The sequence below is a fragment of the Geotrypetes seraphini genome, chromosome 1, assembly GCF_902459505.1.
Source record: "Geotrypetes seraphini chromosome 1, aGeoSer1.1, whole genome shotgun sequence".
Taxonomy (NCBI): domain Eukaryota; kingdom Metazoa; phylum Chordata; class Amphibia; order Gymnophiona; family Dermophiidae; genus Geotrypetes; species Geotrypetes seraphini.
In genome coordinates, this window is record NC_047084.1 from 245480325 (window position 1) to 245494114 (window position 13790).

Consider the following 13790-nt stretch of genomic DNA (forward strand, 5'->3'; position numbering starts at 1 on the left):
CTACTCAAAAGCAAGTGCCATACAAGGTACAGGGATACTCCCTGAGAAACAAATCTAATCTGCTATCATAAAATGGCATAACAATCATTAACTATTAAAACAGGTTGCAGAAAACTGATAAGACCATAAAATCAGAACTATAAGGAGACATAGCCAGCACTAACAGGGTGGGGACCATTAGATAAAAAACCCCATAGCATAGTGTGCAATATGATCAGATGTTAATCTTAGAAAGGCTGGTCCAAGAACCAAAGGTCCAACTTACCAGTACTTATTGAGGCAGACAATCAGCAAATCAGCAACACCCAAGGAGGGTTCCAGGAATAGTGTGTGGATTTACAAGAAAGATTAGCAAAGGTAAGAACCTAGTCTTTGGTTCTTGTACAATCCCACTCTATTCCTGGACAAGTGGGATGTAACAGAGCAGGCCATCAAATTCAGGACTGATGAGCCAGCTGCCAGAACTTCCGAAAACAGAATCCTGCTTGGCTGCCATGTCTATCCTCAAGAAGTGGCTCAAGAAGGCTTTTTGAAGTGAAGGATGAAAGTATGACCCCCCAGAAGTCATCCTCTTAGAGCTCTTATCAAGGAGTGAGATAGTTTGAGAAGGGGTCTCATCACTCAGAACATTTGTCAGACCTTCACCTCCTCTCTCTCCTCTTCTATCCCATAATGCTAAGTCTTTTCCCCTCTCCAACATAAAAGCACAGAGTACAAATGGCATCTTCACCCAACAAGAGTTCTGCAGTCTCCCTTGATTCCCCATCCTGTAAAACTTTGTGAAGGTATGCAAGGAGGACCAAGTAGCAGCTCTAAAAATCTCTTCTGGGGAAACTGCCAAAGATTCCGCCCACAAGGAAGTTACACCTTGTGTAGAGTTAACCTTTATTGAAATACTGCTGCTTTCCAACTCCAATATAGGCAGCGGAAATGGCCATGCGGATCCACCTGGAAATGGTGGCTTTCAAAGCCGGTCGGCCCTTATGGACTGTATCAACCAGCACGAAATGACTGGACAAACAAAACTCGTTTGTGACCTCTAAGTACCTCAGCAAAAGTTTGCGTACATCCAGCGATTTTAACACCTTTTCATGCTTGTTTGAACCCAAGGGTGCAAAGGCTGGCAACCACACCTCCTGGTTAATGTGAAAACCAGAGACCAACTTCAGATGGAAGGAAGGAACAGTGTACAGGATCACACTGGAATCCATAATCCACAGAAAAGGATCTCTGAAGGACAAGGCCTGAAGTTCAGAAACTCTGTAGGCTAACGTAATGGCCACCAAGAAGACTGTCTTGATGGTCAGATCCATCGAAGAAGCCCCGTCCAACGGTTCATAGGGTGAACTACTAAGTGTCCTGATAACTAGATTGAGATTCTAAGTCAGAAACGGCTGATGTAACGGAGGGTGTAGCCGTAACACACACTTCAGAAACCCAACTACATCCAGATGAGTGGACAGAGAGCCCCTTAGGGGCTTAGGAACGAAGCAGGAAAGTCTGGCTATATGAACTCTCAAACAGCCGACTGCAAGTCCCTTTTCCAGGCCTTCCAGAAGGAAGGTGTCAAGGATCAAAGGATCGAAGTCAAGTTCGGATCTTCATTTTTCCAAGTATACCAATGCTGAAATACCTCCAAGCCTTCGCATACACTGCCACAGATGACGTCTTCTTGCTGCGCAAGATGGTAGCTATCACTCCTGTCAAGTACCCTCTATGCACTAAATATGCATGCTCAAGAGCCAGGCCCTAAGATCAAAGCGGTCCAGATCCTGCAGGGCAATGGGACACAGCATGAGGAGGTGAGAGTGGAAGGGAAGTTTGAGCCCCTGTTCTAGCTGCTGCTGAACCAGGTTAGCATACCATTGGTGCCTGGGCCAACTGGGCACCATGAGAATCACCCGACTATGGCGTGTCTTGATTTTCCATAGAAGGCAGCTTATCATGGGCCATGGAGGAAAGACATAAGTTGGATGCACCATGGCATCCAACCTTTCATTTCCAGGTTCGCAACGGCAGCTGAAGAAATGAGACACTTTCTTGTTGATTGCCAATGCCATCAGGTCGAACATTGGGCATCCCTATCTCTCTACAATGCATTGGAAGACTCCCTGGGACAGGGACTATTTTCCCGGAACCAGAGTTTGACAGCTGAGAAAATCTGTTTGCATGTTGTCTGCTCCTGCTATGTGCGCTGCTGAAAGAGCCAGAAGATGCCATTCCGCTCAGCAAGAGCATTTAAGTCTCCTGCCGCAGAGGCACACTCTGGCTGCCCCTTTGTTGATTGTGGCTTTGCTGACTGTGGCATTAGCCGAGAAGATTCAAACTGTCTTGTTCTGGAGCAAACTCTTGAAGTGCAGGAGAACTAGTCAGATCATTCGAAGCTCCAGATGATTGATCGACCACTTTCTCTCGGAAGGGGACCAACAGCCCTGTAATGGATTGTCCGCACAGCAGTAAAGACTGGCATCCATCATCAAGATCACCCAGATGGTGATCTGGAGGGGAACTCTTCTATACAGAAAGAGAGGATTCAATCACCAGGCTAGACTACGCTGAACCTCCACCATCCAAGGGAATCACACATGCAATGGATCCCTCTGCAGACTGCAAAGGGGAATAAGCTTGTCTTGCAGCGGGCACAAGTGCACCCTTACCCCAGGAACTACATTGATGGTCGCGACCATGCACCCCAGAACTTGCAGGTATTGCCATGCTGTCTGGGCCTGAAAGTCCAGAAAGGCACTTATCAACTGCCAAAGCTTCTCCTGGCATGACTTGAGAAGAAACACTTTGTTCATCCCCATGATGAAATAAGGTATTCCAGGTCTTCTATTGGAACAAGGTGACTCTTCCGAAAGTTGACCACCCAGCCTAGTCTCTGAAGCAACTGGACGACCTGGTGCACTGCTAGGTGCCCCTCAGATTCCAACTGGGCTCTGATGAGCCATTATCCAGATATGGATGGACTTGGATCCCAAGTTTCTGTAGATGGGCTGCCACCACCACTATCACCTTAGTAAAAGTCTGAAACGCAAGAACGCAAACTGGAAATGCCATTGCAAGATGTGGAACCTCAAGTACCTTCTGTGCTCCAGAAAAATGGGGATTATGAAGACAGGTCTTCATCAAAGCCAGAGAGACCAGAAATTTCCTTGATGCTACTGAGGCAATCACCAATCACACCATTTCCATTCTGAAACAGGGAACTTTGAAAGCCACATTGACTGCTTTGAGGTCCAGGATTGGTCTCCAGTCTTCAGAGCTTTTTTGGCACGATGAAGTATATCGAGCAGCAGCTGAAGATAAAGTCAGACTCTGGGACGGACTCTATGGCCACTATGTCCAGCAATCTATGGACAATGGCTTTGACCTTAGTCACTATGTCTGAGCGTCCCACTGGAAAGTCCAGAAAATTTCTGGAAGAGGCCGATAAAACTCAAGTTTGTACCTGTCTCGCAGAATTTCCAATACCAAAAAAAATGGTGAAAAACTCTAAAGCCTAAATATTCTATAACCCCCTAGATTGTAACTTTTTCTTGCTCTAATATAAAGTTCTCCAGCTAAAAAGGATAAAAAAATATGTTTCTTATTCTTATAGTGAACAAGGCATCTACATGGAAAACAAAGATAAAAGAAGCTTCCAGAGTCAAAACTTTGAATTTCAAAAGTACAAGTTATTTCCAATGATTTTAAGTGACTCTAGTCACAGCTGGAAAAAAATTGTATAGCTTGCCCACAAAAAAGTGTGGTTTCTTTTTGTTTGTAATTTCTTTATATCCTTTACATGATACATCCTGTGTAACACCATTAGAATTTGAGCAGCAGTTTGAGCTCTCTGAATTCTTAATGCTATGAACACTTCAGCAGTCCATTGAAATTTAATGATCCATTGATGGCCTAAGGCAGCCCTGACCGTCAATAGGCAGAGCCTCCGTGAAGATGGGATATTGGGCTAGCTGGACCATTAAGGCTATTCTTAGATTCTTTCATCTCAATTAGGGGTTTGGCACTCGTTAATTTTGTTTGAGTGGAGAGTGGTTGTTACATGTTATTTGGCTTCTACAACTGAGTCAAACAGAAAGGCACTGCTTCAACGGTATACAGGAAGCTCATCAGGTATGCTTTACAGACTGATGGAACAGTCATGCCACCTAGAAGTGGTGGTAGCAGGAAAGCAACCTAGAAAGATGTTTTCAAAAGGCTACATAACTATTACGGAAAAGCAATAAAGGTGGTCATTCTTAGAGAACAACCCAGATAAGTGCTCTAGCCAAACAAAAGAGGTAGTCACTAGAAATGCGTCACACAGGAGTTTGGAGCAAATGTGCAACACAAATAGTTGATACAACTGTTGAAATTGGTGGATAGTGTCATCATGCAATCCAGGAGACTGTAGCAAATTACAACAAATTAGGTTGCAAGAACTGTGCAACTCAGGTGGTTTGTGCAAATGGGCATCTTTACTCAGATCTGAATGATCACTGGTTACCAAAGTTCTTCTGCTGTATTACTTCCTGAGCTGCAAAATAGGGCTAACATGCTGAATCTGATAAGCCAGATGACTAACGCAAATGGAAGCACATTAAGCCCATCTGATTTTGTATAACTCATCCAATGGCTAAATTGTGTAGCTTCGACAAGATAGATAAGATATGTAGGGAAAAAAAAAACCTGAATATAGGGTACCTTGCAGTGCAGAAATTTTGATGACTTTCTCCAGCAAAAAGATTGAGGAGAAGTTGATGTGCTCAACTCCCTCTATGACACATGCATGGAAGCTCAAAGTCAAGGTGTCCAAGATCAATGCCTTGAAGGACTACATGGTTGATGCTTGGAATGGGCTGAGGCCAAGAGGTTGCACAGAGTGTGACTGCAGTAACCCAGCCAGTTCTTGCTGTAGCAGCACTCAAAGCTGCTCTTGCAGCAATGGCACCAGTACTGATGTTAACAATGGTACAATAGGTGCTTGTTGAGTTGAGTGCAAAGGCGTTGGGGACATCAGTGTCAAGGCGCACCTCTGAGACACCAACTGTAACGACGGTGATCAGTCATTGATGTGTCAATGTTCGAGAGTGTGTCAATGGAGTAGATACCCGAGATGATGCTGATGCATGCCTGGTAGGGAAGGCATGTTTGTGCTTCTTAGCTCATTTAAGAGGCTCCCCCTGATTTCGGTAGTACTGAAGACAAATTGGAATGAGTCGTTGGTGCAGTCGGTGTCGAAGCTGGAGTTTAACATGGTTGAGGGTCAGGGACTCCAGTCATGCTTAATGTTCCTGAAGTTAAAGTTTTTCAAACTGCAGTTTTCTGATTTTAAGCAACTTCTTCTGCATACGTGAGCAGAGTGTGCATGAAAACTCTCAATGGTCAGGTACTAGGCACTGTACACACTAGCTGTGCAAGTCTGTGTCTGAAATGGTCCTATTTCATTGACTGCACCATTTGAAGCCACTAGGTTATTTGGACATCAATGGAAAAACTGCCGATATAAAGTCAAAGGGCTCAATGGCCTATTTATTCAATAGGGTTATCTTTGGCTCTTACCAGAGTTTAGATTAGGATCTAATTATGTTTTGAATACAGACCAAGTTAAAATATATATCATCCTAAGTGGTTCACAAACTTACTCAACACTGTAGTGTTCAACATTACTTTTAAACTCTCTTCTTCCCACTTCCATTTAAGGTAGGTATTTCACATTGTGGATTTTTTTTAAAGTCCCTTGGTTCCCTATCAAATCACCAGAAACACAGCCTCTCTAGCAGCATAACTAGAGAAACAATTGCAATACAGCATTTGGCAGCTGCAGAAAAGAAACCGTAAAACCAGACTCCTCAAATGTGTCCTGGTGAAGCTGGTTAGTCAGATTTTCATGGTATTCACAGTAAGTATGCATGAGATCTCTAGTTTATGGAGCTTGCTCTCATGCATATTTATTGTGGATAGCCTAAAAACTTGAACGGCTATGGCAGGGGTGTCCAACCTTTTGGCTTCCCTGGGCCGCATTGGCTGAAAAAAATGTTTCTGGGGCCGCACAAACGCTGCAGCAAGGCAGAGGAGGGAACCGGCAAGGCAGTAAACACCCAGGGGCAGCAGAGGAAAACACTGCATTGCCCTCAACCAGGGATGCACAAAATACTTAACGGGAGCCGCATGCAGCCCTTGGGCCGCAGGTTGGACACCCCTGAGCTATGGCATCACAAAAACATGTCTGAAAAGCTTTGAAGTAATGAGATCATCCACCACACTCCAGTCTCTCTGGATTATTTATACAGCATGTCTGCAATCCAACTGATCAACTTATCTGGATTCTGATTTGCCCTAAAACACAAAAAGGCATTAAAGGGAAGTTTTGTTTTCCAATTAAAATAGATTATACCTATCTGCATAAGCAAAGATAGGGAAGAAAACCCCTAAACAATGCCTGAGTCGAGTATCTTCTTCTGTCACAGGATTGTACCACAGCAAAACAAGGCGAGAAAGCAGCTTGGGGCTGATTAGTCTACCAGAAAACATAAGCTTGGCCAGGCCTTCTGCTGCCTCTGTCCTCAGTTCAGAAACCTAAAAGAAAATATTAAAAATATATAGCAACCATAAATCCACAAATACATCCTACACAGTCATTTTCTAAAAACTCAAATATCCTTTGTGAAACTAAACTTTTAATTATCCTCATGACATTTGATAGCAGGTATAAGCTAGGTGTAACAGTGTTTCTCGACTTGACCCAGGAGTACCGTATTTTCACTCATGTACCGCGCACCCGTGTAAAACGCGCACGGGTATAGCGCACGGGGAACAGAAATTTATGTTAAAAAATTTTACTATAGCGCACACACGCGTATACCGCGCATGCCGCCCCGACTCTCCCATCGCCGCCCGACTCTCCTCTCCTCCTTGAAGTCCTGTCCCCACCCTGAAAGCCTGATGCCCCCCCGACGTCCGATTCACCCCCCCGAAGGACCGCTCGCACTCGCACCTCCACCCCGAAGGACCGCTCGCATCCCCACCCCCCCATCATGTAGAAGCTCCTACCATTGTCCTGCTGCTTCCTCTGCCAGCGGTCTCGGCCCTTCTGTGAGCCCTGCGCCTGCGCTACTTCCTCTTCCGGAGGTCCCGCCCTTTCTCTGACGTCAGAGAAAGGGCGGGACCGCCGGAAGAGGAAGCAGCGCAGGCATAGGGCTCACAGAAGGGCCAGGACCGCCGGCAGAGGAAGCAGCAGGACAACGGTAGGAGCTTCTCCATGATGGGGGGAGTGGGGAGGCTGTGGGGGTGCGAGCGGTCCTTCGGGGTGGGGGTGCGAGTGCGAGCGGTCCTGCGGGGTGAATCGGATGTCGGGGTACACCGAGTTGAGAAACACTGGTGTAACACACTACACAACCAATAATTTGGTAGTAAATGATGTGAAGTCAGAAAATTTTCTGCTTTAATGTTAGTTTTGACAATTGTAATCTTCAGTTATTTGCCATCACATAAAACTACTGCTAACTCTGATAGAACATTAATACATGATTTAAAAATTACTCAAAAATAGTAATATTCATAGCAATGCTGTTTCAATTTAAATTTGAGGGGTAATATTCAAAAGCACTGTTTCGCCCGAGGGCTGCATCAGAGGTAAAACTAGAGAGGAAAAACAGACAGCAAGCTTCTTTCTAGTCCGGGAGTGTCAAAGTCCCTCCTTGAGGGCCGCAATCCAGTCAGGTTTTCAGGATTTCACCAATGAATATGCACGAGATCTATTAGCATACAATGAAAGCAGTGTATGCAAATAGATCTCATGCATATTCATTGGGGAAATCCTGAAAACCCGACTGGATTGCGGCCCTCGAGGAGGGACTTTGACATCCATGCTCTAGTAGTGTAACAGCTTACTAAACAATCCAGAGTATCTAAACACAAAGAATACACTCCTCACTGGTACAAAAATCTAGTAGCAGTACTCCTTCCAAGAAGTGGTTTAAGGAATATTGCAGCAGGACTACTGCTGCTGAATTTTTGTACCAATGAGAAGTGTATTTGTGTTTAAATACTCTGGATTGTTTGATAAGCTGTTACACTGACTAGAGAGAAGCTTGCTGTCTGTTTTTCCTCCCTAGTTTTGTCTATGGACATAGCCCTTGGGCGAAATATGTCCACGTCAAGCACTTGTTACCTTACTTTTTTTTTTTTTTTTGCTCCATATACTCGTTTGATCTACTCTTTGTTCTATCCCTGATTTATTGCAGATCATTTGCCTCTCTTACTTCCCTTTCATATTCAAAAGCACTTACACAGGATACTGGACACGAGGGGGTTTTATTTCTCAGGCACTAATATGGATAACTTTTGGCCATATAAGGCTTGTTTTTATAATAATGTGAAGTCCAAGGGGATCACCTATTTTTATAAATATAACATTACACCTATATGCTTTTATAAAATAGGCTTCCTAATAAAGCACAAATGATAAAGCACAAATTTATAGGGCAAAAGCACAGGTGGAGCCCAAAGCGAAAACAAATGTTTGTGGTGGTTTTACATGAAGTAGCTCTTTCATTAGCTGAAAATTCATAGGGTTTTGGAAGTTGTAAATTTATCAACTGGAGTATAATAAGCAGAGACATGGTATGTGTCTGTATATGGCCTTTTAGTTGAGGATGGGCTGGGGAGGGCTTCAAAGGCTAGGAGGGTGTAGATGGGCTGAAGTGAGATTTTACAGAGACTTCAGCAGTTGGAACCCAAGCATAGTACTGGTTAGAGCGTTGGATTCTTGCTCAGAAATAGCTAAGAAGAAAAATTTAAAATTTAAAAAATTTAAATTGAATCAGGTTGGGAAGACTGGATGGACCATTCGGGTCTTTATCTGCCATTATCTACTATTTTACTATGAGAGACTGTTGAGATGGATGTTGATCATAGAAACATGGAAACATGACAGCAGATAAAGGCCAAATGGCCCCTCTAGTCTGCCCATCCACAGTAACTATCATCTCTTTCTCTCTCTGAGAGATCCCATGTGCCTATCCCAGGCCCTCTTGAATTCAGACAGTCTCTGTTTCCGCCACCTCTTCCAGGAGACTGTTCCACGCATCTACCACCCTTTCCTTAATAAAGTATTTCATCAGATTACTCCGGAGCCTATCACCTTTTAACTTCATCCCATACCCTCTCATTGCAGAGTTTCTTATCAAATGAAAAAGACTCGACTCATGCACATTTATATTATGTAGGTATTTAAACGACTATCATATCTCCCCTCTCCTGCCTTTCCTCCAAAGTATACAGATTAAATCTTTAAGTCCATCCCCATACGCCTTATCACGAAGACCACACATGTTAGACGCCTTCCTCTGGACCAACTCCATCCTTTTTATATCTTTTTGAAGGTGCGGCCTCCAGAATTGTACACAATATTCTAAATGAGGTCTCACCAGAGTCTTAAACATAGGCATCAATACCTCTTTTTTCCTACTGGCCATATCTCTCCCTATGCAACCTAGCATCCTTCTAGCTTTCGCCATCACCTTTTCAACCTGTTTGGCCACCTTAAGATCATCACATACAATCACCAGCAGCACGGCTCTGCACAGTGCATAAGCGTAGGAAGATCGCTCCTGCCCCACGTCACCACTAGACCACCAGGTAAGGTCCAGGGGGGTGTCAGAGCAGGCCAAAATTTATTCGCGATTTTTCCCTATTCACGTGCCAGCTCTGCCCCTAACCCCCGCGAATAGGGAGGGAGAAGTGTACTCTAATATAAGTCAATCCGAATATAAGTCGAGATCCACATTTTTCCCCTAAAAAGGTGGAAAAATGGTTGACTTGCATATAAGTCGAGCGACTTAATATTCACCTGCCCTGTCCTGTCAGGCTCTGCACCCAGCCCCCTTCCCTCCATCCCGTCAGGCTCTGCATTCAGCCCCCTCCCTGCCAGACACTGCACCCAGCTCCCTTTCCTTCCTCCTCTGTCAGGCCCTGCACCCAGCTCCCTCCCTGCCAGGAACGGCACACAGCCCCCTTCACTCCCTCCTCTGTCAGGCTCTGCACCCAGTTCCCTCCCTGCCAGGAACTACACACAGCCCCCTTCCCTCCCTCGCTCTCACCCAGGCTCTCCACCCTGTCCCCCCTCTCTGCCCTGTCCATCATACCTCCTATGCCGCTGGAATCCCTGGTAGTCCAGAGATATAGCGGGCAGGAGCGAGCTTTCCATGCCCCTGCCCCGCTGCTAACCCGATCGGTCGCTGCTGTGAGTTCCAGTTTCAGCTGCTGAGCGGTACTGAGCAGGAACATATTTTGGCGCTGCTCGGTGCTGAGCGGCTTTCTAAATTGTTATCGCGAATTTCGCAGAAAAGTCTGGGAGGGGATCAGGTGGGCGCTAGCCCGAATATAAACCGGGAATCCCAGTTTATATTCGAGTATATATGGTACCTGTTTTAACCTGCGATACTCAGGAAAACAGAAGGGAGGTGGGACTTGTACCAATGAAGGAAACTCAAGAGAACAAGAGCACCCTAAGTACAAATAAAAAAGCCAGCACCCTAAGTACAAATAAAAAAGCCAAAAACAGAAAACTATTACTGTTGGGGGATTCCATCATCAGAGGCATTAACCTTGGAACACAGGGCGAGGAGACCAAAATAGTGAAATGTCTTCCAGGATCCTCAGCTACCAGGAGTTCCAGGCAAATACTGACTATAATTAAGGAAGAAACTAAGGATTTTAACACTGAGGTTGTTATCCATCTGGGAACAAATGACCTGGCCAACAACTCCACACTTGCAGCACAGAAAGCTTTTCGGGAGCTTGGTGAGGGCGTGAAACCTTTTGTAAAGACTTTAGCTTTTTCTGAAATACTGCCTGTATATGGAAAAGGAGAGCAAAGAGTGAAAAACACAGAGGACTTTAATAGATGGCTCAGAGCCTGGTGTCATCAAGAAGGCTTCAGGTACATAGGAGGATGGGGAAATACATGGAAGGACAAGAAGCTATATTGCACTGATGGGCTACATATTACTACAGCAGGAAAAAGAAACCTTGCAGAGAAATTTAGACAATATTTTTCTAGGCATTTAAACTAGAAGGTGGGGGTGGTGTATGTACGAAGGACAATTATAGAGACCACCCCCGGCAAAAGAAAAGATGTGATAGTAGTAAAGGCTGCAACATAAGCAATATCAGCAACTCATTTCTTAGTATTGCAACGGAAAGTGAAACGACACAAAAATCCATACGAAAAAGGAGATTATCGCTGAAAAATAGCTGGAAAGCGATGACCACAAATGCTCGCAGTCTAAGCAACAAAGTTCATGATCTGCAAGCCCTGATATTAGAGGCAGATCTAGATATTGTTGCTATCACAGAGACATGGTTCAGTGAATCACATGGATGGGATGCAAACATACCGGGATATAATCTTTTTAGGAAGGACAGAGATGGTCATAAAGGTGGAGGAGTAGCTCTCTATGTAAAGATCAATATCCAAGCGACCGAAATGCAAGGGACCTGGGGAGAGGAAGAAGCGATATGGATTGCTCTGAAAAGAGAAGATGGAACTTCTATCTACGTGGGTGTAGTCTACAGACCTCCGACTCAATCGCAGCAAATTGATAAGGATCTGATTGTGGATATCCAAAAGTTTGGAAGGAAAGAGGAGGTTCTGCTGTTGGGAGATTTCAACCTGCCGGATGCGGACTGGAATGTTCCGTCTGCGGAATCGGAAAGTAGTAGGGAGATTGTGGATGCCTTTCAAGAGGCTCTGCTCAGACAAATGGTGACGGAACCCACAAGGGAAAAAGCGATATTGGATCTGGTCCTCACAAATGGAGAGAGTATCTCTAATGTTCGAGTGGGTGCTCACCTGGGTAGTAGCGATCATCAAACGGTTTGGTTTGATATAACGGCTAAAGTGGAGAGCGGCCGCACGATACTTAAAGTCCTAGATTTCAAACGTACGGACTTTAATGCAATGGGAAAGTACCTGAAGAAAGAGCTGTTAGGATGGGAGGACATAAGAGAAGTGGAAAGACAGTGGAAGCTGAAAGGAGCGATAAAAATGGCTACGGACCTTTATGTGAAGAAAATCAATAAAAACAAGAGAAAAAGGAAGCCGATATGGTTCTCCAACCTAGTGGCTGAGAAAATAAAGGCGAAAGAGTTGGCGTTCATGAAATATAAAAAAACCCAAGAAGAGGAGAGCAGAAAGGACTACAGGGTGAAACTGAAAGAAGCCAAGAGAGAGATATGTTTGGCGAAGGCACAGGCGGAAGAACAAATGGCTAAAAATGTAAAAAAGGGAGATAAAAATTTTTTCAGATATATTAGTGAAAGGAGGAAGATAAAAAATGGAATTGCTAGGCTAAAAGATGCTGGGAACAAATATATGGAGAGTGATGAGGAGAAAGCAAATGTGCTAAACAAATACTTCTGTTCTGTGTTCACAGAAGAAAATCCTGGAGAAGGACCGAGATTGTCTAGCAAAGTTACACGAGAAAATGGAGTAGATTCTGCGCCGTTCACGGAGGAGGGTGTTTATGAGCAACTTGAAAAACTGAAGGTGGACAAAGCGATGGGACCAGACGGGATCCATCCCAGGATACTAAGGGAGCTCAAAGAGGTTCTGGCGAGTCCTATTAAAGACTTGTTCAACAAATCTCTGGAGACGGGAGTGATTCCTGGGGATTGGAGGAGAGCGGATGTGGTCCCTATTCATAAAAGTGGTCACAGGGATGAAGCAGGAAACTACAGGCCGGTGAGCCTCACTTCAGTTGTTGGAAAAATAATGGAAGTGTTGCTGAAAGAAAGGATAGTGTATTTCCTTGAATCTAATAGGTTACAGGATCCGAGGCAACATGGCTTTACAAAAGGTAAATCGTGCCAAATGAACCTGATTGAATTTTTTGATTGGGTGACCAGAGAGCTGGATCGAGGACATATGCTAAATGTAATTTACTTGGATTTCAGCAAAGCCTTTGATACAGTTCCTCATAGGAGGCTGTTTAACAAACTTGAAGGGCTGAAGTTAGGACCCAAAGTGGTGAACTGGGTCAGAAACTGGCTGTCGGACAGACGCCAGAGGGTGGTGGTTAATGGAAGTCGTTCGAAGGAAGGAAAGGTGACTAGCGGAGTCCCTCAGGGTTCGGTGCTGGGGCCAATCCTGTTCAATATGTATGTAAGTGACATTGCTGAAGGGTTAGAAGGAAAAGTGTGCCTTTTTGCAGATGATACCAAGATTTGTAACAGAGTAGACACCGAAGAGGGAGTGGAAAATATGAAAAAGGATCTGCAAAAGTTAGAGGAATGGTCTAATGCCTGGCAACTAAAATTCAATGCAAAGAAATGCAGAGTAATGCATTTGGGGATTAATAATAGGAAGGAACCGTATATGCTGGGAGGAGAGAAGCTGATATGCACTGACGGGGAGAGGGACCTTGGGGTGATAGTGTCCGAAGATCTAAAGGCGAAAAAACAGTGTGACAAGGCAGTGGCTGCTGCCAGAAGGATTCTGGGCTGTATAAAGAGAGGCGTAGTCAGTAGAAGGAAGAAGGTGTTGATGCCCCTGTACAGGTCATTGGTGAGGCCCCACTTGGAGTATTGTGTTCAGTTTTGGAGACCGTATCTGGCGAAAGACGTAAGAAGACTTGAGGCGGTCCAGAGGAGGGCGACGAAAATGATAGGAGGCTTGCGCCAGAAGACGTATGAGGAGAGACTGGAAGCCCTGAATATGTATACCCTAGAGGAAAGGAGAGACAGGGGAGATATGATTCAGACGTTCAAATACTTAAAGGGTATTAACGTAGAACAAAATC

General features: G+C 44.7%; 1 protein-coding gene across 2 annotated transcripts in view; it reads right to left on the reverse strand.

The window, feature by feature from the left end:
* NCAPG (non-SMC condensin I complex subunit G) overlaps positions 1-13790 on the reverse strand; it is a 181067-nt gene that overhangs the window by 45771 nt on the left and 121506 nt on the right. For both annotated transcript variants that reach the window (XM_033948685.1, XM_033948693.1), the window contains exon 16: positions 6383-6564. In XM_033948685.1, coding sequence (XP_033804576.1) covers positions 6383-6564 — 182 coding nt within the window. The remainder of the gene's footprint in view (positions 1-6382; positions 6565-13790) is intronic.